Raw genomic sequence first — 25,868 nt, 5'->3', positions numbered from 1 at the left:
TGTGATGGAACACATCCTAGGAACCATTTCCGGGCACGTGTGAAAGAAGAAAAATATCAGTAGTCAACGTGGATTCCTCAAGGCTAGTCATACCTGCCCAACCCTGACGAGCTCTGTTACAAACTGGCCAGCCCAGTGGATGAGGAGAGAGCAGTGGATATTCTCTTCCTAGGCTTCACTAGGGCCTTTGACACTGTCACCCTTAAGATCCTCATGGTGAAGCTGTTGAGGTATGGGCTACTATTAAAATACCTTTACAAAGTATATTAAGCTTCTACAAAATTTTTAGAGGAAGAATATAGCAAAGGGGCTGAAGAGCAAAATGCCCCAGCAGTCTCTAAAAGAAACTCTTGGTTAAAATGAGCATCCACCCTCTGTCTGAGCGGTCATTGACCGCTGTCTTAGTATGAACTGTTTCCTTGGTTAAACTAGTCTCCCTATAGCTGTGGAAGATTCATTTATGGTAACTGCTACCCTCTAATAACAGATAATGTTTTGATGAAGGAAGGAAGCCTGAGAGTAGTATTTTAAAGACAACAAGACAAAGCGTGGAGATGGCACTTTTCTCACCAATGGGTTTGTCAGCAGCTTCACCTTCTCCTTAGTTGGTGCCAGAACTTACTGGCAGCAGTGTAAGTACAGTTCCAGATGTATTTCGGTTTGTGTGGCACAATTACAAATTTGATTAATCTAACTTTTCTTACAAATAGTAATGAGCTGTTTCCAACTTGAAATAAAAATGGTGATAACAGTAGAGTTTTCTACAGAGTAATAAAAAAAACAAATACTGCATACTACATCTTCCCCTTCCCCACCCCAAAAAATTCACAGAAAACCACCACCACCAAAAGCAACAGCAACAACAACAAACAAAATCAGTCACTTTTTTCTAGAGGGAATAGTTTTAGCTGGTTTTGTCTGCTTCAGTTATTTCCTCTATCTTATTAGCAGTACATAATGTGCTGGCGGGCAGAAGCCCAGTGTTGGGATGAGGTGTGATTCGAGGTGCCTACCTGATGGCAGAGCCTGTGGCACTGTGGTGGAGCAGAGAATCTACCCCAAGAGCTGGGGCCTGCTCTCTGGGATCTGCTGGGGAATGTGTTGCACAGCTTGCACGCTTCCTGGATGCTTGACCTTGCTGGATGAACTTGAAAACTTGCAATTGCATCAAGAGAATTAGGTAATAGGATGACTTTTATTTCTACGTATGCTTTGCTAACGATAACAAAGCTGTTGTAGAACAGAACATGGCAGGAGTAAAGTCTGAGCTGGTTTTGTCATCATCAAGTGTATAATTTTGTATGTTAGTTGGCAACAGAAGATCCTCATCTGTCCTGAATAAAGTCTGGAAATGCATGGTTGATGACATTAGTGAGGAACTTCCCAAAAGCAATGCTGCAGAACTGTCTGTGCATGTTACCCCTTCCTTGTCATACTGCTGATAAAACGAGCAGTTGTAGACAGAGATGGAGCATACCAGTGGTTCAGTAGTGTTCTTCCCATTTGTGTCATGTTCTAGATCTTGCTTCATACTCACCTTTAAGGTGACTCCTAAACATGAAAGCACTAATAGCAGGAAAAGGTGATGTTTTCTCAGCTTCTCATGCTGTGGAATAATTGAGGGTTACCTGTATTGATATAATTATTTGACTTCCTAGTCCAGGTCTGTTGGGATAGCTGGCATCTCATGAGGCTTTTTAATGGCACATGTAAAAGGCTGTGCTTTTACCATGTTTTAAGGGATTCAAATATCTGTGTTTATTTAGAGATCATCCTTCTATAAGCTGCTCTTCAAGTACCTATTAGATCACAATGCTTCTGTGATGAGAAAATGGTTATCTGCTTTTAAACATGCTCCATGGAATCGAAAAGCCCACTGACTTAACTTAGATGTTACAGTGGGTTTAGTTGAGATTAAGTGAGCAAATGGATGAGATACCAATGTGTGGTGGAGTTTAATGACTGGAGACGTCTGTATTAATGTGAAGTTGGTGTGACAGCTCATCAAAAACATACTGTGTGAGCAGAGAGTTTGGGGCAAGAAGAGAAGCAGACAGCACCCAAGGCTCTCTGCTATATCTTTTGGTTTTAGGTGAAACTTCTTTTTTCTTGATTCTGTTGTCAAGCAGGAAGGTAAGAAGAGCAGTATGTACTTGAGGGTATTTTGTTCAATAAACCATACCCTGGGGACTGGTTGGTTGATCTTTTTTCATCATGCAGTAGGCTTTTGTTGTTGTATTTGTTTGCCTTTTTTCTCTCCAGTGGGGGTATATAGATTTTGAAGGAGGTAGCACTTTTGTCAAGTACAGGTGAGTAATTAATCACACAAGATACACTGAATAAATGAGGCCCACCACATACTGCAAGATTAAATGTTGCAGTACTAACTTCCATAAGATGATAACGAAATGTAGTTGATAAAGAGGACGAGAAATAGAAAACCCAGCAAAATTTTGTTACTTCAGCTGAGTAATTGAAGAATGTGTGGTCTACAAGACAAGTTCAGCTGCAAAGTATCCTTTGTGTTGCAAGGTCTAGGCTGTGGGACTTGAAGAAGTGCAACAAAATGCTCTTAGTGTGAAAATAACAGCAACTCCGAAGATCTGCTTGGGAGTGGAGTTTTTCATCAGTTGTGCTCCATCTCCTGCTATGGCAAGGAAGCACGGTCTTGCTGGAGATGTGTTCATCAGAGTGGTACATCGCTGCGAAAATCAAAGCAAAGCCATGAGCCAGCCAGCCTGAAAGCAGGATGTGTGAAACCGGTTGTTTTATGTACAGAATGGGAGAAATTGTAAGCGACCTTGGGAGCTCCATGGTCCGGCCCCCATGGCAGGCAGGGCCACCTTAGCACATAGAGGCTTCCTGGCTTCTTTCCCCAGTTGTATGAGTAGCAGAGACTCACCCACGTGTGGCTGTTGAAATCACTGTAACTTAGTTTTTACATGGCATTTTTTAAAAGGAATTTTAATCACGTGCCTTAGTCTTCTTGAAAGATGAAGTTGTTAAACATGGCAGCGAATTATTTTGGAAGAGCCATTTGATTTCTGGCCTGTTTGCTGCATGTGAAATTTTTGACAGAAATCTCGATAGATTCTTCTTCCATGTTCAATAATGTGTTCATTACAATGGTATTTCCTGAGCAGCTGGGCTTGCTTAGCTTTGGAGCTAAAACAGCAAAAGCAAGGAAGTGATTTTTCCAGCCCCCATGCTTTTTTTTTTTTCTTTTTGCTTATAAGAAAATTGTTGGATTTTTTTAAATCCTGTTAATGAAATGGCATGGAAACTATTTGACAAATGGTGGAAGGCAGGAGCAGAGGAAGGGGAGGTGGGGGAAAATGACCTGTTGCTGTGATGTTGTAGAGTGACAGGCTCGGAGAATTAGCTATCCCTTTCAGAACTGGTCTAGTCAAAGTCCATAGGTAGAGCAACATTTCCACATGGTTAGTAAGAAGTGCTTCTATTTCAGGCAGATCTCCTGAAGTGATCAAAGATGAACCTTTCATGTTAAAACTATCTGGTTGATATTCAGGTAGTAGATGGTGTCCATCTTCGTGTTTCCTATCAGTGATGTGGCATAAGAGTATGTGGAATGGTGCCCATGTCTGATAGGGGATTGTTGTACCTTCTTACTGCACTGGAGCACAACTGCCTACTGCGTTGTGATGTCTCAGCTTTACTCACACCATCACCCCTTTGGCCTCTTCAAATGTTGCAGGCAAAATCTGTGCCTCAGTGCAGCACTTTATGTACTCAGTGACGGAGATGACTGAAGTGCATGCTGAAGTGGATACTTATAAGAACTTGCTTTGCTTCTCACCTCTGTCTTTGCTGCACTGCTGAGAAAACTGGCTCAATTTTCACACAGTAAGATCTGTGCTTCCAAGAGATAAAGCCTGTAAGTAATTCACAAGGATTCCCGCTGCACGTTGTGTACTTTGCTGAAGCCAAAGGGACTATGATGCAGCAGAGGGGCTCCTATGCTCCTTCAGGGCGCTGTTTGAACAGCGGAACCAAGCTGGAGCTGCTGAAGTGGCAAAGGTGCGGAAGCAGAGTTAGGTGTTAGGATGTAGTTGCTGGGTAAATAAAGACTTGAGCAAGTAATGTATGAATTGAAGTGTTTGGGATTGCCAGCTTTGTATGGTCAGCTTCGCTACTTTTAGGCACTTAAGTACCTCTTGGGTTGGTCTGGTGCTTTCAATACCTACCAAAAACATCTTTGTATTTGTTAGCTCTAGAGTGGCTTGAAAACACTGCTTTCATTTTCTATTGAATTCTTGACTGCTGCACTAGATTTTTTTTTTTTTTTTGAAAATGGGGGCTTTAAACAGCTTCAGCAAACATTAAAAGCTTCTACAGATGCCATGATCTGTTCAGTTACAGAACAGCATTAAGCAAGCTTTTAATGCAAGTCCTCTGTAATGCACAGGTGGCTTATTGAATCCAGTAACTGGAGGGCTAGGGGTCTAGGCCATTTCCATCCATCTGCTTTCGTATGGAAGCAGAAGGCGTGCTTGTGTAATTCTGTGCAAATCATAGGCTTAGCATGCAGATGTTTGTCATACAGAGCAAACAAAATGTGTGGGTACATGTTCTGGAGTAGGCTTGAGTTTGAATCTGAAACAGCACTTCCTTTCTGAAGTTGTGGAAAAGATGTACCACAATCCTCCCTGAGGGCCCATTGGCCTGGGAATATGGAACAGCAGTACTGAGAGTGATAGCTGTGCTACAGACGCTGTAGCTGAGAGTTGCCTATTCCTGATCTTAGTACATTTTCGTAGCATCTGAAGCCTCTGAATTTATAGCATTTAAGAAGTCTGTTTAGGCTTCATGCAAATAGTTACTCCATCTTTGCCCAGAGAGGCTGTGGATGTCCCATCCATCCCTGGAGGTGTTCAAGGTCAGGTGGATGGGGCCCTGGGCAGCCTGGGCTGGCATTAAACGTAGAGGTTGGTGGCCCTGCATGCAGCGGGGGGGTTGGACCTTCATGATCCTTGAGGTCCCTTCCAACCCAGCTGTTCTATGATCTGAAGTACTGAATTGGGTTGTGCCATTAATGAGCAATTCACATGCTTCCAACCCTTGTTAGATTAAATTTTAGTTCCTCGAGTTCTGATGGTTTTTTTTCCTCACTGCAGTACAATCTCTTTGAAGTATGTAAATGACGGGAGGTGAAAAGTGACCGGCCTAAAAATGAGTAACACTTGATAGCTGGCAGGAACGTTTTCCCATTTCCTGAGAGATTTTTTCCTGCTTACTGCACCAAATGTAACAAGCAGGAGTCGGTCCTGAGTGTGAGCAGTTGGAACCGCGTGTTGGTGCTGCCTGTCGGAATACTTTACTGGGTGTGGTGAGGGTTAAAGGCAATGAATGGGCTGAAAAGCACTTAACTTTAACAAAGGCAATATCCAAAATAAGGTAGAAGGGTTTTTGAAACTTACAGAGGTGTTTCTCTGTGTGTGTGTGTATGTGTGTGTGTGTTGAGACAAGCACGGCTTTTACCTTTACAAACTGTGTACTTAAACTGACATTTTGAAGTGACATTGTATGTGAACTTTCATTGTTAACAGCCTGATAAGGGAGCGCTGGGTGTGTAAAAAGGGGAGTTATCTTGTTTGTTCATGGAAGCTCTGGAATCTTTGCCTACCTGTGGCTGAAGGGCACCAGACAAACAAGGCAGTCCCTTCAGCCCCTTGTGGTTAGTGATAGGACAAGAGGGAACAGATTTAAACTAAGGCGGGGAGGTTTAGGTTGGATAGTAGGAGGAAGTTTTTCACCCAGAGGGTGGTGACGCACTGGAACAGGTTGCCCAAGGAGGCTGTGGATGCCCCATCCCTGGAGGCATTCAAGGCCAGGCTGGATGTGGCTCTGGGCAGCCTGGTCTGCTGGTTGGCGACCCTGCACATAGCAGGGGGTTGGAATGAGATGAGCATTGTGGTCCTTTTCAACCTAGGCCATTCTGTGATTCAGGCTGCCCTCCATGCTTTCTGAGCATCTCTAACAGAGGGTGCCTTGCTCTGTTGGTGTTAGTGTCTGAGAAGTGTCAGTGATGACACATCGTGTCTTGTCTTAAGAGCTGGAAGGAGTGGTAAGCAGGATCATATAGGTTATGTTGCCAGCATGTATGGAAGCAAATTATAGAATTTGTATTTCTTATGGGTAGATGATACAGTTGGCAGCTTAGATTAAAAAACAAACAAAAACCAATGTGAAATGGAAGCCAAATTCTGGAATCATCTCAGAATGGATTGCAAGGCTGCAGAGAGCCAGTAACTTGCTTCTGTCCCAGAAGAGCTGATGGAGCTGCAGGTAACTCAGCATTAGCACTGCAGGGAGAACTCGGAGCAGCTCTGATTATTGTCTTGGGCTGGTCGTGATGATCCATAGCAATACTGCCTGCTGCCATAGTTGGAACGTTGTGGCTTTGAATATCAAATGCCTCAGTCATCTGTTCTTGTCCAGGTAGTGTGGTTTGCCTACAGCCTTTGAGTTGGAGTTGGCTGACAAATGCGTGCTTCAGTTGTGTTCCCCAACAGCAGAATGCTGCAGCTTCTGTCAGAAGGTGGGATGCAGTCTTGGACCTTGGAGCAGGCCTGCTGCTTGCTGCCCCTTTCCCAGAACTAACAGCGTTTTCCTTCTCTCCTGGTAACAAGCAGTTGTGCTGCATTTTTCAGTGCACATCCTGTCAGCCTTTTTCCATTTCCTGCTTGGCACCCCGTGTTTTCAGGGCAGGAATGCGATTCCATTGTGCTGACAGTAAGGCTGTTATTGACAGAAGTACTGACATCTCACTGGTAGCTCCTCTTGTGAGATGCCTCTGTGCTTTGTCTTAGCAAAAATTGCCTGCAGTGAATTGGGGCAGATTTTAATGGACAAGTGCATAGTGACGGAAGAACACAGATCAGTGGCTTAATGTAATAACCCCGTGGCTTGAGAGAGACCTTGAGTTTGGTCTCTGTGTTGCTGGTACCCTCCAGCAGAATGCTGTTCTCATCCAGATGCCTCCTCTCATTTCCTCGTGGAGCACTGATCTATAATGACAAACGGCGGACGGAATGCAATAATTCTAGAAGAGAGAAGTGAAATCGCATCTAAATAGTGGTGAGAATTGTTCAGGTGACCTAATTTCATCTTCCATGAGGGATTTGCTAAAGGAGCACATACTTGGAACCTTACTGTGCATCTAGAGGTGAACTTGCTTTGAGCAAACCCATGACGTGGGTCTGGTTTTCTTTGGAAAAGACAGCGTGGTGATGATTTGAATGGCTGGAAGTTATCAGAAAAAGAAAGTGAAGTGTGGGCATGTAAGCAAAACAGCATCACAGGAGGTGAGCTTTGCAGTGAACCAGGCAAACCCATCACGTTCTTTTGGGGACTGAAACTCGCAGCATCAGATGGTGCTGGTGCAGAAGCCACATTTCTCATTGGAATTAATAAGGAGTTAATAAATAACTACTGGAGTCCTTTTGACAAGAGTTATTGGGGAAAGAGGAAATACAAAGCCTATTTTACATCACTTCTGATGGTTTAAGGACTCTTGCTCTGTGAAGTCGCTCCTAGTAAGGTCAGCTGCTGGCAGCAGACTTGCCTTAACCATGCTTCTCCTCCCCTTTGCATTCTGCTGTGGGTGAGCGGTCAGTGGCCTGGCTGGCAGCCACGTGGAATTGAACTCCAGGGCATCCTCCTGCATGGGGGCAGTAGTTGCACTCTGCACTTTCTCATCATTTACTCTGCTCGCTTTTTTTTTTTTTCCCCTGGAGCTTCATTTGTGGCTTCCTTTGCAGTGTCTCGCTGCAGTGCAGCTCATGCTGTAGTACCGCAGTTTGCAAGTGAAGCAGGCCTTGGGAGGCAGGAGAGTGTGTGAAGCATCACGAAGATCGATTGGAGACATTCACGTTGCTTGTGATTCACAACACACTGAAACAAGTTAGAGAGCCCTTCGGGGCGTGGCGTGGCATGGCGTGGCATGGCGTGGCTGGGAAGCGGCTGGGTGGGATGGGTGCAGCCAGCTCTGGCCGCTCCTATTATACAGCATGGGGTCCGTGCTGAGACCGTCCAGCTGATAACAGCACGCAGCCCAATGAGGAAAGGGGGATTTGGGAGACCGAGGAAGCGCTTTGCGCAGCAGGAGCCTGCCCGCCTCCCAGCCCACGGCGCATCCCGTCCTTACACCGCGACCACGAGCGGAGGACGAGGCTGCGAGCGGAGCTGGAGGAACGTGCCGCTGCCTCCGAGCCTCGGAGCGGCTCCTCGCGGCTCTGCCGTGCGGGGCAGCTGAAAAATGGTTGGCTGGGCTGGGAGCGGGGAGCCTGCGCCGGTCTGCTGCAAAACGTGGCGTGGAGCGGGCGGCGGCTCCGCGTGCGTCCCAGCGCCTGCGGGACTGCGGCGGTACTGCTTGCTGTCCTGCTGTCAGCCCTCTGACGTTGTAGAACAAATGGATGTTTTTAGTATGGTGTATGAGCTCTGTTGGGTTACAGGCCTGTTTTTTCAGGGGTTGCACAGGTGTCTGGTTTGTCCAGGGATCTGCTGGATACGAGTATACAAACCAGCTGGCACAGGTTGCACAGTGTGTGTTGCAGGATCCTGCTGCAGTCAGGAAGCCGATGTGCACAGCAGTGTGCTCACAGACGTGTGCAGCAGCCCTAACTCAGCACCTCCATGCAGTGAGGGGTCTGGGGTGAGGACACAGCCACCTACCTGGCAGGGGACCCTGATATTGCCTCCCCTCTCCCTGTACCATATGTGTCCTGCAGCTGTGCTGCTGGGCTGGGGTGCACCCGAGGCAAAGCTTTCTCCTTTGCTGCTCTCTTCTACCTGATTCTGAAGCCCTCCCGCCTACCATTGCCTTGACAGCAGTGGGCTTCAGCTCTGTTTCAGTTACCTTATCCCATCTTTGTTTTTAGATCTGGCTTAATTTTGATTCTTTGGGGTCAAAAAGGCAGTGTTGCCTTTCATCCCTGAGATTCTCGGGATGTGCACCAGCCCCAGCTCAACAGCCGTGCATCTCGGTGGGAGGATGCGGGTACCGTTTGCTTCCCCCGTGCAGCTCCAGCTGCTCCCCTCGGCCTCTTAAAGCAGAATGGGAGCCTAGGGCCGGGCCCGCTGCCTGGCGCTCGGAACAGCCGCTCCGCTCCTGGCAGCCCGACTCCAGCCCGGCGCTTGGGGCCGCCCGGCCGGCGGCTGCCGGGGCCGCGGCTTCCTGGGCTGGGGCCGGGGCCGGGCTGCTGCCGCCCGGTGCTGCCGCCGGAGCGGGAACGGCAGCGGTGCGGAGCGGCCGCGTCCCCTGGCAGCGCCCTGCCCGCCCCGCCGCTCCTTCCTGCCGGCGCTAAGCGGATTTACTCGGCCGGGAGAAGAAAAAACCCGGGGGCGCAAAATATGCAAACGTGCGGTCTGCCGTAAACAATGAAATCGAAGGCTGCTGCCGCTCTAATCCCTTGAAAACCGGACCTGGCTTCCGTCGGCGGCGCGCGTCGGGATCCGCAGGGCGATGCGTGCGGGCGGTGAATGGCTGTGAGCCGCGCCGCGCTGCCTCAGGGGCCGCCCCCCGCGCCGAGCCGGCGATGCGGGAGCGCCGCGGCTGAGCGCCGGGAGCCTCGCTGCGGCCGGGCGGCGGGGGCGTGACGCGGGGCTCGCCCCGCCGAGTTCCTCCCCGCGCTTCGATCGGCATGGGGCCCGGGCTGCGCGGCTGAAGGCAGCCATGTACCTGCTGGACAGCAGCGAGCCGCCGGCCGCCGCCTCTCCCGAGAGGATGCAGCGGGGCACCCCGCAGAGGAAGACCGTCTACCGCATCTCCGTGACCATGGTGAAGAAGGAGCTGCTGGGGCCCGACGGCGGCCCGGAGCCGGCGCGGCGCGGACGGCGGGGAGGCGGCCAGCCGGGCTCCCGCAGCCTTCCCCGCGCCGGGCTGCTGCTGGTGGAGGAGGAGGAGGGCGAGGAGCAAGAGGAGGGCGGCGAGGAGAAGGACCGAGTGCCCAGCCCCTGCGGCTTCCGCAACTTCAGGACCCTCAGCACCGGGCAGCTGGAGCTGGGCCGCCTCAAGGTGCCGCGGAGGAGCGGGCAGCCCCCCGCCGATCCGCCCTTCGCGTGGCCGCGGCACCCCGGCGCCCGGGAGGCGGCCACCTGTGGCGGGCGCGGGGCCGCGGCCGGCGCTCCTCCCGCCGAGCCCGCCGGGCTGGAGGCCGCGGGTCCGGGGCGCAGCCCGCGGAGGCAGCCGGGCCTGCTGCGGCGCAGCTTCAGCTTCAGGCAGTGGAGCGGCGGGGAGCTGCTGCGGGCACGGGCGCTGGGCCGGGTGCGGAGGCACAGCAGCTCCGGCTGCCTCCCCGCGCCGGCCGCGCCGAGCGAGGAGGCCGCGGCGCCCGGCTCTCCGCCCGAGGAATCGCCCGCCGCCGAGAAGCGCAACACGCTGGACGTGGGCGAGGTGCTGAGCAAGGCCGAGCCGCTCTCCGAGCTGGAGCGCTGGGAGCGGAGCAAGAGCAAGAACCGCACGCTGGATAACAGCGACCTGCAGCGGCTGTCCGAACGCCTGGGGCGGGAGGGCGCACCCGGAGGGCCCGCAGCCCACGAGCACCGCTTGCTTCGCTTCTTCAGCGGCATCTTTGCCCGCAAGGAGGGCACCTCCTCGCTCTTCGGCACCCCCCACGGCCGATCCCCACGCGGCAGCTTCTCCAGGTCCAGGGCGTATTTCAGCAGCCTCCGGAGAGTCACCGCCGACATCGAGTCCAGCTCGGAGAGCATCGATGGGTCCCCCCGCAAAGGTGCCTGCTCCGGAGGCTGGGCGGCGGGATGGGGCGTGAGGGGGCTTTTCTGCATAAGGAGAGGGAAATGCTGCTCCGGGAGCACCGGGCTGTGAGCGGACGGTGCTTTATGCAGCACTGCACATTTTTAAGTGCTTGGTAGTGTTTTCTCCTCAGATGCGCAGTGTGGTTTTGAGGAGAACACGTTAGGCATGTCTTATGAATGAAAAAGCACTCGGTGGATTCCCTGTGCTCTGGGATGGCAGGGTGAGAGAAGCACGGCCCGCTCAATTATGCAGTGGAAGCTGAGCTGCTGGCTGGCAGTATGTAGGTCACTGGGTGACCCAGTGCCGCACCACGCTGGGCCTCCCTGCTTCTCTATGGACCTCTGGAACCCTAAAGATGGGTGGTAGTGTCTGGAAATGTCTACTGACGCGAGGGAGTAGGCAAACATCGATGTAAACATGTTGTAAGCCCTACTCTTCTGTTCCAAACTATTGCACAGTGTTTAAGAGCACAATGCAGCACAAGCTCAGAAGCCACGCTCTTTGAATTATCTTACTGTTTCCGTTAAGTATTTAACTAGCCAGTTGCTGCTGATGGCAGGTGGAGCTAGCCTGGCATTTGTGAGTCCCTGGGATGCAGGAAGAACTTGAGAATTTTCCATCCCACTTGCTGTAGGATGAAAGTCAGGGTGACTGTCTGCGCTCTGCGAGGCGCTGAAGGTATCCTGGTGGTGGCGGCTGGGACATGTCAGACCAGAAATGCTGGTTGTGGAGCTTGTGGCACTACTTGTGCTTTTAAATCTTTATAAGGTCTCTGGGATCAAGCGTTTAACCTATGGTGCTTATACTTTGGGCACTAAGCGCCGATCAAAGCAGTCAGTGATCTGTAAGTTGCTGCTTCTCTAAGCCTAAAACTCTGGGTTCAGCAGCTGGGGCTTCCCTTGGAGCACAGGTACAGCAGAGGGCTTCATGGGATTCACCTAGGGAATTTCACGGAATTGTAGAACGGCTTGAGGTGGAAGGAACCGTAAAGCCCATCCAGTGCCAACCTCTCTGCCGTGGGCTGGGTGCCCCCCACCAGCCCAGGCTGCCCAGGGCCCCATCCAGCCTGGCCTTGAAGGCCTCCAGGGATGGGGCACCAACGGCTTCTCTGGGCAGCAGAGCCAGGGCTTCACTGCACCCTGAGTTCATGGGGTGAGACTGGAGCGAGAGCTGCTTCCCAGCGCTGCCAGCCCCCTCAGTCCACTGGTGCTGCTTGGAGCTGTGCCCAAGGATGAAGTGTGAGGAGCAAAGCCACATATTTAGAGCCAGTAACTGAGGAGTGTAAGGTTTTATTGACGTAGAGGCATTTATGTGGGTTCATAGTAATCTTGGCGGAAATTGTGGTCTGACCTTGGTTCGAGTTTGAGGTAACCACAACAGAGAGTTGCTTCACATGGCTGTGCATGCCTGTCCTGTGCCATTGCACTTAAACTGTTAAAGGGGAGAAACACTTTACAGCTGTATATCCGCAGAACACAGTCCTGTCAGTCTGGGGTGAGTTTAAGGCTTGAGTTAATTAGTAACCACTGATCTTCAGCACCAAGACGTTGCAGAGAGGTTTTTGTGGACATGCCAGTATCACGTCTATGTGCTGGAAGTGAGCTGTCAGTTGTGTTTTCCAGAAGGTGTGTGTGTCCTGGGAGCAGCAGTGCGGACCCACGCAGAGACTGCAGTCCCCAGGCTGCTGCTGGGGGCTAACAGGGCTCCTGTCTGCCCAGCATCTTCTGCTGCTTTTTTTCCAGGCAAGTGCAGCTGAGGCTTCTGCTATTAGAAAAACGTCATCCTGTTGCAAAAGGCAAAATCATGCAGAGCCCTCAGTGCAAAGTTTCAGCTGTTACTTATTGGTGACTTTCCAGAAAGCTTTAAGTTTTTTTGTCCTTAATTTCCCCTGGTATTTCTTAAGAAGAAAAGTCTCATGACATGCTATGATTTGCATGCCAGATGTATTTGGGTGTTTTAAATTTGGAATGAGCTGCTGTTCGGCAAAGTCTCGTTGTGTCAACAGTATGGCTTCTTTTAGTTGAGGTAAAATGGGTATGCTCCTGACAAGCCTGTGCCTGGATTCTGGAGTAATGGTGGAGGAATCCTTAATTAAATGTTGTGTTATCCCATGTCATGGTTGTAGAAGGAGTTTATTACTTGAGACTTGCTTCCCATGTGACACTGACCTGCTTGCTGCTGTGACCTTGTAATTGCTCTCCACCACCTACCTAAGGTCCAGAGAGAACATACAAATGGAAAAGCGTGCCTTTGACATTTTCAACTTGAAATAATCCCAGTACTGCCCGTATGGTGCATGTTAAAAATCTGTTCCTAATTACCGTGGACATGTAATACTGTTCAGAACAAGCTGAAGCTACAGATTTGTAAAGCAAGACCGAGGAACATTTAAATCCACATATTTTTCTTGTTGCTGTGAAATGGGTGGAGGTAGATTTGGGACGAATCATTCTTGATATGCTCAGTAAACCATCTTTGTCTTTAAAAGCGTTGATCAGATTTCTTTCCAAGAGTTACTCTTGGGAAGGAAAGCTCAAGTGTGGGGAAGCATCTTCCAGTGGGAGCAGGAGCATGGCACAGACCTACCATGCGTTCTGCACAGCCTCCGCTTCTGCCAGGGCTGTGGCATGTTGAGATTGAGATTATAGACCATTTGTATATCTATATAGATATACACACATATAGAGCATTGTAAAATTATAAACTTCTCTTTTTTTTTTTTTTTTTTTCTGGGATTTTGGACGTGTTGGGATTAAGCATTTATCTTGTGTTCTCTGCAGTTGATGGTTGTGGGAAGGAGAAGGAAGCTGAGGAGTGAGCAGCTGGAGGCCTCCATTCTTGATGCAGAGCTTCATTTGAGAATTCCTGTTAGCTCTGCATTGTCTGCGTGTTGCCCTGCTGTGGTTTTACATGTGTATGCTGCTGGTGCTTTCTGTGCCAGCCCTGTGGACTCATGGATGGGCAGGATAAGCTTCAGCACATGTGGAATTTGAGCAGTATGGTGGAAATGCGTTGGAATTGGTTCCTTCCAGCCTCCCATGTTGCAGCTGAAGGTTTTTGGTGACATGCTTCTCTTTTAACGCTGGGAGGGCCCTTCCTTAAGTGGTCTGAAAATCTTTTAGTGCTCATCTGACTGTTTCAGTGACTGCGAATGAGTGTTGTCTAGACGTTGTGGTGAAAATACACTCTAGAAGGTGAAGGAATTGCATTTTGGTTAAGCTTTGTCAAGCATTGGCTAAGAGGGTTTTCATTATAATTTATTGGGTAGGTCCCGTGTCGAGCAGAATGGTTGCCAGCTGCACTGACACAGCCAGATGATTAAGAACTGAACTGGTATTAAGGTCACTGGCTGAATTAAAGAATGAGATGGATTAATGTTTACACAATATTAAAGAGTATGCCAGATGCTAGCAGTCATGGTCTCTCTTTGTGTTAAAATTAAAAAGAAATATAGAATTTCCATGTTAGTCTATAATAGGTCGGCAGTTACATTCCAAATGGCAGTAATGGATGGCTTTCTCGTGCTATATCAGTGAATACTTCTGTAAAACTGTTGGAGAGGCATTCATCTCCACTCCCTCATAACCGGGCTCTGTAAATTAGCTTGCCAAATATGTTTGTCTTTGCCCGAGATCTGCTTGCTGCTTGGGTTACCAGTGTTGGTAAGCGTGTTGTATTGGTGTAATGCAGCTCACGTGTAGGTGACTAAGACACAGTCTGTGCAGGGAAAAGGGCACTTGAAACACCATATTCTTGTAGTCTTCATCGCTGTTACTTGTCCTGAATATGAGGATGCGCAGTGTGACAGGAAAGGTAAGTTTAACCTGGAATTGTTAACCAATGTCAGTGAGTCTCAAGCTAGGGAAGGAGTATTTGATTTTCCAGAAGCAGAGTAGCACACAGGCTCTTTTGAGACCCAGGGAAAGGTTGAGGTTACTCGTAAATGCTGCTTACAGAGGGGAGCCCCAGATTTTGCTAGTTCAACCACTGGCAATAATGTAGTAGATTTAGCAGTTCTTTTGCACGAGAAAAATGGAATTGCTTGTAGCAGATGTTGAACCGTTATTCTCTTCAGGAGTTCAGTAGACAGCTCTGAGAGGCTGTGTTTGGCTAAACACGGTTCCAAAGCACGATGCATGTTGCAGAGTGCAAGCTCATTAGTAGAGTTGCATTCAGATCTTGACTTCTTAGGTCAGCACCGAGGAATGAGCTGGGGGTATTTGAATGAATGTTTGGGTCTGTCCTGTGGACCACGGCCACTCCTGATGCCACTTTATCAATTAATACTGATTACTGAATTTATAACCACCAGGTTACAGACTGATGTGTGAAAGAGGGTACTGCAGTGTGCCCTACTGTTTTCTTTGGCATGGCTTTTTGCAAGAGGGAGAGTGCGGCTCTGCTTGCAGCGTGTGTGTGTTCATGTTCACTTAGAGCCACGTAGGGTTAAGGAAAAAAAGGAGCCATTAATGCAGGCTGTTAATGTAATAGTGTTGCTTTTGATAATTGGTGTTAGGATTTCCCCTAGGCAACTGCAGTAAACACAGCGAGAGGCGGCGTCTGCCAAAAAAGCAGAATGGGTTTCCAGCATCTGAGGAAAAAGAAATGTCAGTGTATTGAACTTGAGAAATGATAATCTGTTCTGCTCGTGAAAAGCATACAACATAAGCTGTTATCTTGATGGGATTTTTAAAATGGAGTGTTTAATGATTTTGATGTTTCCGACGTACGTAATGACAGTGTCTGACACAATACTTTTGCTTTATTGACAAAACAGTACCAAATGTTTTCTTACAACAAAACAGGCAATGAGTGCCGTTAAAATAACAAGCGTGCAGTGCATTGTAGCTCTGTGCAATTTTGTTAATCTCAGAATACACCAATAAGACTTAAACTGTGGTCCTTGTTGTCCTTGTGGTCCTCTACTGAGGCTCTCCTTGATGGGGAGGCCCTGCTTTGTGGGGCACGCAGCTGCTCCCAGCCTTGGCAGCCTGTGTTCTACCTGCAGCCTGCGCAAACTCATCTCTGCAAGAGGGTTTCATGAGGGCTTTCTTCTCAATTAAAACTTCAGGTTTTTACCTTGCAGTAAGTGAGCCTTAGTTTGAAGCCCAGACTGTCTCACTGTTTCTCTCTGGTGATAGCTGACATCAGTTCGGGTTGGTTTGGGACTCAGAACAGCGCGTTGGTTCTAAGAGTTCGTTCCTGCCTTGGTCAGTTGTCCTGGAAGTCTCAGTCAGTTTGATATGAAGGAGTATTTGTGAACCAGTTCCTCAGTTTCAGTGGTATCTTATCATGGAATCATAGAATGGCCTGGGTTGAAAAGGACCACAATGCTCATCTCATTCCAACCCCCTGCTATGTGCAGGGTCGCCAACCAGCAGACCAGGCTGCCCAGAGCCACATCCAGCCTGGCCTTGAATGCCTCCAGGGATGGGGCATCCACAACCTCCTTGGGCAACCTGTTCCAGTGCATCACCACCCTCTGGGTGAAAAACTTCCTCCTAATATCCAACCTAAACCTCCCTGTCTCAGTTTAAAACCATTCCCCCTTGTCCTATCACTATCCACCCTTGTAAACAGCTGTTCCCCCTCCTGTTTATATGCTCCCTTCAAGTATTGGAAGGATCTTCATGGATAGTGTTTGTTTTTATGTTTCGACTTCCATTCTTGGAGGTTGCACAGACAAAGATGTAAAGGTCACTTGTCTGAAGTTATAAAGCAGAGTAAATCTCAATATTAAGACTGTAGAAAAGTCTTTATGAAGTCTTTCCCATACGATCTGCCTATAATGTCAGCTGTGGAAACTGACATTTACGGGTTAGGTACGTTATTGCTGTGCTTCCTTGTAACTGTTCCACTTGGAGAGTATACGGAGTTGTATCTAATCAATACAGGAGGCAGTACTTGTTAATTAACCAAGACCTTTTACCTGTACCTTTATTTTCCACTAGCATACAGATAGAAAGAGCTACTAAGTTAAATCATGTCTGAAGGCAGCATTTAGCTCCCTCAGTTCGGGTTGCACCAAACAAGGCTTTATTTTGGACAAACTGGTAAATGTGCCCTTGCCTTCTGGACTTCAACTTAATTTCAGCTTTGTACGTGCTTCCTAACAAGTAATCTTCACAATTATTGGAAATACTTCGAAATTCCTCCTTTTCCAGTGTTAGCAGGGGGTTCTTGTTCTTTGCAATGAAGTTTGAACGCCTGTGAGCTAAGCTTTCATTTTTGAGAGAAAACCCATAGCAGATCTTCCCTTGCTGGAAGCTTTAAATGCCAGTTTTTGCAATCAGATTTGAAGGGGAACTAAAATATTGTGCTGACTGCTGCCAGCTCCTGGCATTTCCAAGTTATTTATAATGGCTCTCTCTTTGTTTGCATGTGTTTGTTAGTAGGCTTGTCTGGCTGGTTGGCTGGAGAATATGGATTCCAGAAGTACTGTTTTACTTGTGCTGGGCTTCTTGTGCATATACATGCATGCATGTGCATCTTAAGAAGAAGACTGTAATACCATCATGTGATTTTCTCCCCCTCCCCCCCCACATATTCCCATGTGAACACTGTCTTAATGGCAGTGCTTATGTTTAAGGCACAAGGGAGAACTATTTTGAAACACAGGTGCTAAACCACTTAGTGCAGCTGTATTGGAGGGATGTGTCTGCAGCCTTTACACAGCTTCTCTACTTCTTGCTGTGGGTACACACATTTGAGTCTAAATGTTTGGCATGATATGATGTTGTGTTGCTTCTTACTGTCACTATAAAGTGGCACTTTGACTTAGAATGAGTGCTGTAAGAATCAGGGACCCTCAGCTCCTCTAGTGCTGCTGCTGCAGACCACTTTCAGGGTGACGATGCCGTCCCTGTAGCTCCTGAGAACTGAAGCCTTCTTTGGGATGAGCAGCAGAATTACATACCATACAAAACATCTGCCCATCCAGGACTGGGACTGCATTTGTGTCAGGTTAAGCTGCCTGGGAAACTGCAATGTTGATCTAACTGTTCCTTATGCAGCATCCTAATTCAGAAGCTCTTGTGTGGAGCGATACAGAAATATTTATGTTGGCAAGGCAACAGCTTTCCTGCCTCAGTTTCAAAGTCCTGCATTGAAAAATCTTACTTTGCACTCACGGAGGACAGGAGGTTCAATGGCTTAAGTGGAAAATTAGCGAACTTCTTTCAGCCAATCCACAGTCTTCCACACTGACATCCCTTTGCATTCTGTATTGCTTGAAGTTGAAGGTGGTGTTTTTCCCTAAATATGTGTGTCTGCAGCTGCTTCTGAGCCTCACCAGATCCCTTCCCTGAGACAAACTGGTACGTGATGTGACCGTGGTTGAAAATATATTTGTATTGCTGTTCTTCCTCTATTTGCTGAAAGTTGTTCCCATAACCCTTCTCATGTGGGCAGGTCTGTGCATCCTCTTAACGTTCTGTGTTATCCGTATCCTTTTTGCTTCGGAATGCATGGCGAGCTGTGCTGCATAGGCTGAGCGTAGATGTTTTCTTCCATAGGTGAGCCTTCCTTGTGCCATTCTGATAGCTCAGTGTTACTGCAACGATTGTTGTCTCTGCAGAGATTGAGATGTGCCAGGCAGCTGTCTGAGCTGGTGGTGGATGTGAACGGCCACATTCCAGAAACCGGCACTAATAGCTCATTGTGTTTGAGAACTGGAGAGAGACGATAAGCTGGGCATGTGAGAAGTGGTTCGTTGTCTGTGCTGTTCATGTGGTTTATGGAACGAAAGAAAACCATACAATGTGAACTGTTTTTCCTGAAGGATAGTATTCTTGGTGTGGCTTTGCCATTGGAACCTTCTTGTTTGCTGCAAGCACAGTGCTGGGGCAGATGACCAGTAGTGTTATTGTGCTCTTCGTATCCATTGTTTCAGTGGAGATAGGAGGCATTACTTCCAGTACATTTGGTTGCAGTGAAAATCTGGCTGTGGGAATGCTTCCTTTTCCTTTTCCCTTCTTATCTTGTAGCGTTGTGAGCATAATGGGTGGGAAGCACAAAAGCAAAGTCGCTTTGGTTTGCAGTATATTCGGTCTTAGAAGTGTGCCTGAGATCCCTGCAGGAAATGGGTGCTGTGCCTCTTGGCCTGACGGAGGTCCTCCTGCAGCGGATACTTCTGGTTTGTGTGTGTAAATGCATTACCTGCTAGCCTCCAGCCCTTTCTATTTGCCTATTTTTAACCTGAAGCGTGGAGGAGACTTTATGATAAGTAGAGGCTTATTACAGGGCATTGCAGTCATCTTAAGACATGTAATTCTGCCAGTAAACAACGCTGATAAGTAGGTTAAACTTCACGCGGTGCTGAATTTCTTTTCCCTCTTAAATGATTTCTAAATAAAGATGAACAGAGCAGGGAAGGAGCAAATCCTGCAGGCAGCCAGGTGTGTGTAGCCACACTGTTCTGCAGGCTGCAGTCCCCAGGGATGCACTCAGGATTCCCGTGTCAGTGGGCTGCGGGCAGAGGTAAGGAGAGGCAAGGAAGACTGCAGGGGAGAAAACGTTAAGAAACATTGGTGTCTGTGGGGTCTCCTCCGTGGAGATCCCCAAAGCCACCTGGACGTGGTGCTGGGCACCTGCTGTGGGCGTCCCTACAGGAGCAGGGGTGGCCCAGAGGGACCAGGAGGTCTCTATCAGCCTCAGCCTCATTCTGTGAAGTGCTGACTTGGAGGGATGCTTTTGTACATCTCGACATCAGAATCAAATCACGAGGTCTGCAAGGAGTGAGGTGATAGTTTCTGACCAGAGATTTTAAAGCCTGTTGGTTACTTTCACGAGCACTTTATTTTCTACTCCCTTGCTACCACCCAGCTCCATAAATTCCTGTTGCCTCTGAGTCCATGTTGGTGGCAGGAAGCGGGTGGTGCTGCCAAGCCAGGTGGTGTAACTGCCTTCCAACATCTGTCTCCACTGTGCACAAGTGTGGGAACATCTGCAGACCTCGTGGTGGTGGCTCATGTCCTGAGACCTCCGGCAGTGGCAGTCACTACAGCATCAGGAAAGGAGGGCTTCTTTGGAGTTAGGCTGGTAGGGAAGCAGAAACCGACATTTGAAGTAAGAGAATCCCGAATGAAGTGGGACTTAGTTGCTTTGCTAATTACAGTTTTACTCCTGAGTAATTGCTAAGTGAGACCATGTTATCTCCCTGCCACGCTTATATGCATTTTTCCCATTAAAACTGAGGTTCTGTTGTGCTTGTGGACTGTGCTTTCAGTCCTGTATTTAGTATTTAATGTGAGCATCTGATACCATTCAGACTTGATTATGAAATCCTTACAGGTCTTTAAGGTGCCTGTGGGTGCAGTGTGAGCCTTGACCTGGGAATACTCTCACTCAGCTCAATTAGAAAAGGAATAAGCAATGGAGGAAACTGTCTTTCAAGTCACTTCTTCTAGAAATGTTGTCAGAAGTGTAGGCAACATGCCTCAGGGTTTTCTGCAGTAACTCTTGTGCCTTCCATCTGCAGGAAGGTGTTGGGACTAGGCTCCTTTTCTTTATCCTTACAGAACACACGTATCACAGCTTGCCTTAACCTCTACCCTTGCAAAGTATGCAAGGAATTGACTGATAAGAAATCCTTTTCCATCCCCGAATAAAGAAGCGTAGTGTTTCAGGCAGGCATGCTGGTTTATATTTTTAGGGCCCCAGGCTGAAACACCATCTACAGTGAATTTACTGTTGCCCATGTATAGCGTGGATGAAGTGTGAGCAGTGCAGAACACCTACTTCACGTGGAGCTGCTGCTGATGGAAGCAGTTCCAAGCTGAGGGCTCAGCGTTGCTCGGTGCTGGGTGGTGGAGCTGCTTACTGCATACTGCTGACTTACAGCAACGTACCTAATCCTGTTTTCACGAGCACAAGATGGAACCAAAGCTTGTTTTCTAGTTTCCTTCAAAGCCAGTGTCCTGTCCCTACATTCTCTGCTTCTAGTGCATAATTGTGTTCTTAAAGTCGTTCCCTGTGCCTGCTTCTGGGGGCTGCTGTATGGGAGTTCCTTCCAGGATGGGATGTGTCCAGTCCCACTGAAACCCAGAATGTGTGAAGCAAGGGTTTGCAGCTCAATTCAGTGGGCTCGTTCTTTGTATACAGCTTCTACAAGGGACCTCTCTACTAATCCCAAGACTCTACTTGTGCTCAGACTGCTGGAATTTAGCTTATCTGTCAGCTCTTGTCAGCCTGTCTGAGGAGTATTTTTAAATTCCCTTTTACTTTTCTTTGTGGCTTAACAATGTTATCTATCTTTATATACTTTATATGCTATGTAAACACGTATAAAATTAAACTCTGTCTGCAGAGTGTTAATTTCAAGCAAGCCCCTGTGCTTATTTAATACTCTGTATGTGTGCAGGCTGGCGAGCTGCCCGATGGGATGGTGGAGTCAGGCAGTGCGTTGTCTCCTTGCTCCCATGCTCTCCTTTGCTGTGCTTTGGAGCTAAGAAAGCTGTGAGTTACAAAAACCCTTCTGTTAGACTCCAGAACATGAAATCACTTAAGTCAGTTTTACCACCGTCATATTTGCTTAGTGGAACAGGCACCCAACAGGGTAACACTAGGAAAATATGATAGTGGGTCCAATAAAATCAGCTGCAGATGCAGAGGTGCTGAAACGAGCAGTCTTCTGGCACTCTGCATTTTTCACTTTTGACGTCTTGTTTTTTCCAGTCAGAGATGTCTGAGCAGTCGTGAGGCACATCTCGGAGATGCAGTCTGGAGCTGAGACAATTCATGCAGATACAGCCTGAACTGCAGTACAGCTTAGAGATCTTCAGGCTCCTGGTCGGGTAGAAGCTTCAGGAGTAAGAGGGTCATTTCATTTGTATTTCTGTGTATGCTTTAAATGGCTCGTGTAGGAGGCAGCCTGCACCATTTTTTTCATGCCTTTGGTTGTGTATACGCTGTAGCTATTTGGAAACTGGGAATACAAACAGTTAATGATACGTGTAGCTAGTGTATGGAGTAGAACAGGGAATGTTGAACATATGTCATCTGTAATGATGAAGATCTAATTAATTATCTAATGAGAAGTAGCACAACAAGGCATCTGGCCAGCATGGAGGCAGAATTTACAGGGCCTGAAGGCATCTGTTGCAGCCTGTCCGTATGGAGTGATGTGAAAGTTGACAGAGGAGAGCAGGCTGACCTGTATAGAAGGTAATGCTTCAAGTTGTAATGGTCTGATATCCAGTTCTTTTGTACAAACAATAGGCTGCTGTTCATCATTCAGTTTTGTAATGCAACCTAGCATAAAATGGCCATGTGCCTTTTCACCTTTTTTGTGACTTATCTATCAGCTTATCCACACAATATCAATTTATTTAGCTTTCTATCTCTCAGCTTCAGCTGGTCCTAGAGGAGAAGGCAGCATTGTCCATAGCCCTAGTGATCTGGCCTGCATTGAGCAGTGTTCTGTAACGAGTTCCCAGCACCAAGTGAACAGGAGGGCACTTGGTGGATAAGCTCAGCATATTAAGCTACGTGGACTGAGAGTGTGCAATATGGATCATCTGAAAGTCCTTACTTTGCTGTTCTCATAGTACATTATACTAACTGAAAAAAAATGGGGTTGTAACATAAGTACAAGCTCCTAGAACTGTTCCTTGTGATTTTATTTTATAACAGGTATTCTGGTATGTAACTGTATGTATTGCCAAGTCAGTGCTGAATGCTGTCTGCATGTATGGAAGAGCACCACCCTTTCCAGCCCGATTTAATACTGGGGTGAGTCAGCAGAGGCATGAATAATGGGTGGTTCTCAGCCCATAAGGAAATACTTCTGCAGGTGATAAAGGTGAAGTGTTAATTGGAGCCAGCTGACTGCAGGGCTGCTGCCTTCCAGGGTCTTGCCTTTCAAATTTTGTGATTCCCCCACCCTAAACCACTTGTTATAAAACGACTTAGGTTTTCTTTGCTAGTTCTAGAATGTCTTATTTATTTATCCATCAGCGTGGAAGAACTTTGCAATTGTAAAGAGGGAGAGATTTTGCTAGTGAGAATGCTTTGCTGTTAGGATGATAACTGGAGACAAAGCTCTGCCCATTTATTCTCCTCCGTGTCTGGTCAATAAGCACATCTAGTTAGTGAGCTCTCGAGGTGAAAGACATCTGGAATGGAGTTTGAACAACCTTACAGGAATTTCTTGGGACAGAGTTTTGAGCTGAAAAGTAACAGCCCAACCTGTAAGACAGCAGTTTCACTACACAAGACTGCCACTTCAGGGCTCTAGCTAGGGCAGCTTTTAGGCTCATCTTCCAGTGCGATTTGGGTGCCAGATTTGAAATTTGTCTGGTTTTGTGTTTGTTTGTTGTTTTTTCATCTCCCCCAGGCTGCCCTGAGGAATTTGTAGTTGAGTGCACTTACATGCAACAGTGGACAGCACTGAACATCTTCAGAACAGTTTTGACAAATGGATGTTTCAGAGTTACCTATTAAAAGCACAGACTCCTATGGAACCATTGTGGCTCCAGTTATGCCCTTAATAAGGTATTTGTACTTGGGTTGTTATCAGGCCTTTGAAAGCTTGGCTTTTGTGTACCTGAGATTGCTTCCTCCAGCTGAAATTGCTTTTTGTTGGTTCAACTTCTGCACGAATGTAGGGAAAAATAGTATCTTATGCAATTTAGGATTGGCTCCCTTTGTTGCAGCGTTGGTCGGGAGTAACCTGGTGCAATCAGCTTGCCTTTTCTGTTGCTTGAAGTGTCTTCGAGGTAATTATATTGTGTATGTAAATTTTCTTTCCTACTTGGCTTTATTGTATGCTTTTTTCAGTCTTTCTGGTCAGGTTTTCTTTCTGCAAATGTGGGTTTGTGTTCTTTGTACTCATGGAGCGGTGCATTGCAGGTCAGCCTGGAGCTGTGTACTGAGCCCTGTGGCAGAATGCTGTGTAATAGCCTGGCATCCTTGCCATGCCTAGCTCCTGCTCCTGGTGGTGACAGCAGCTTTGAGCCTTTCTTACTGAGTTGGCTTCCAGCTAACGCTTGAGCAGGTACCTCTTGCTTGTGAGGTGGAATTTCTGTACTCCATGTCATAGTGAACACAGTTTCCTAGAGCTAGGTGAAGGCCTTTAACTCAAAAGTACCTTTTCTTCCCTTGGTTTCAAAACCTTTCCCTCCTTGTTCCTGCCCATGCCTTTCACGGTCAAGATCAGGCTTTGTTTTCTTGTCAGTGATGTGATATTACTTGTGGTACGCTGTGTGCAGTAAGCAGTGTTTTCTACGAGTCTCATAGTGGGAGAAAGCTAGATTTCATGTAATTTGCATTTCAGATGCGTCTCGCTGCTGCCGTGTGGCAGACCCTGCAGTTCACGTTCATTATCAGAGTATTAAATCTCCAGCTGAAAATTATGAAGCAGGAACCCTTCTTAGCTGATGGCTGATACGTTTGTGCCTGTTAAGCTTCTTGTCACGTAGGGTGTTGGTGCCTGACCCAGCACGGCAAGGCAGCCCTGAGACCCGCTCACAGCAAAGGGCGATGCAGTTGGATACAGCTGCGAGCATTTACTGGCAGCAGAACGAGGAATGAAAGCCCTGGCAATGGAGAAAAAGAAATCCTATGTTGTTAAGGTTTAGTGCGTTACACAATTGCCCCATGGCATTTCAGATGAACTTACATGATGGCCCGCTTCCTAGAGTGCTTCATGAGGTTGCATGGATGGTCAGGCTCTGGCTTGCTCCTCCTGTCCCTGTAAAATGTTGGAGGAACCAAGTGCTAAAAATACTTCCGTAACCCCACAGCAGTGGTTTATGTCAGCCTTCCTGAAAGAATAGATCCCTTTAATTAGTAAGGCAGTGAAGTTTATTTTGGGGGTTTACTTCGTGTTCGGTTTGGGATGTGAACTCTTATGCACTGTAGTTCAAAACTAAAGTTAAAAAAAAAAACCCAAGGAAGATCTAGTACAGCTGTTGGCAGCAGCTGCAGCGTGCACTGTGGTTGTCCTGTTGTCTGTCCTTGCCTGGGAAAAAAGGAATCCTTTTTAACAGGGAGGATCCAACAATTTTGATCTGCAACAGTAGCTGACTTGACGTGATAACCGCTTCAGTTGTCTCTGCATTTGCTATCATAAAGGCAGTTTCTAGTTTCCCTTTCTTTGTACATGTTTCTCTTTTGTAGCATTGTGGAAAGTTGAACTGAAATTGTCGGAATTGCTTTAACTGCAAAAAAAAATCAGCACACACAGTCAGGTAGGTGTGTCAAACCCTGTGTCATCACTGCCATCCCTGGGAGCTGGACTGTCAAAATACTGGGAGCCTGGCAGGCTGGTTCGCTGTGTCCTCTGGTTGCCTTTCCTAGACCTGGCTGCAGTGCTCAGGGGATGACATCATGAATGCTGAGAAGACACGGGGGGGATTTTCATTACCGTGGTTTTGTTTTGAAGAATCGGAGGGGAAGACCCCAAAGGATAAAATGGAGGAATTGCCATTTTTCTACCCTGAGGGTGGAGCTGAAGTTGCAGCCCTATTTCTGGGTGAAGCTACAGTGTGTGAAGTAGCACTGCAGTGTCCTGGTTTTGGCTGGGGTAGCGTTAATTTCCATCATGGTAGGTAGTGCTGTGTTTGGGATTAGCAATGAGGCCAGTGATGGTTGAGCTGGGCAGCGCATGCACCAAGTCAGGGACTGCATGCTGCCTTGCCAGTGAGGGGCTGGGAGGGGGGCACAGCTTAGGCAGTTGTATGGCCAAAGGGACGGTCCGTATCCTTAAGGCCAGAAGAGCAGCATGAAGATGGAGCAAGAGGAATTTGAGAAGAATGGACCTTTTTTTCCAGGTTATCTTTGTAGTAGGTCTCACTCAAGTGCTGTGAAATATTGGATGCTAAAAGCATGAGAGCAGGTTTGCAAGTAAGCTGCAGGTCCCTTAGGTATAGCTGAGTTGTTTCCTGATGCAAACTCTGCCCAGGCTTCTTTAAAGGCACCGTTCCTAGTATAGTAATGTGAGTTAGAGTGCATGCCTGAGGTGATGGGACTTGCTAGGCTCAGGAAGCACGCTGGAGTTTCTTGGCATCGCCCAGGAAACACAAATGAGAACATAGCCAGAGGGGCAGATTTCTCTGAAGACCAAGGAACAGTTTAATTCCTGCTTGAATGT

The 25,868-nt window shown here is 47.8% G+C and overlaps 1 protein-coding gene across 17 annotated transcripts in view; it reads left to right on the top strand.

Annotated features, from left to right (window-relative positions):
* AGAP1 (ArfGAP with GTPase domain, ankyrin repeat and PH domain 1) overlaps positions 1-25,868 on the top strand; it is a 295,523-nt gene that overhangs the window by 48,270 nt on the left and 221,385 nt on the right. For 10 of the 17 annotated variants that reach the window (XM_040703937.2, XM_015289261.4, XM_040703940.2 and 7 more), the window contains exon 1: positions 9,221-10,751. The exons of the other annotated variants lie outside the window; for them this stretch is intronic. In XM_040703937.2, coding sequence (XP_040559871.1) covers positions 9,695-10,751 — 1,057 coding nt within the window. In that variant the 5' untranslated portion in view covers positions 9,221-9,694. Of the gene's footprint in view, positions 1-9,220; positions 10,752-25,868 lie in introns of those variants that run through there. 17 annotated transcript variants of the gene reach the window in all.

This window comes from Gallus gallus, chromosome 7 (assembly GCF_016699485.2).
Source record: "Gallus gallus isolate bGalGal1 chromosome 7, bGalGal1.mat.broiler.GRCg7b, whole genome shotgun sequence".
NCBI classification, from domain to species: Eukaryota; Metazoa; Chordata; class Aves; order Galliformes; family Phasianidae; genus Gallus; species Gallus gallus.
This window is presented reverse-complemented; position numbering and strand designations above follow the sequence as displayed.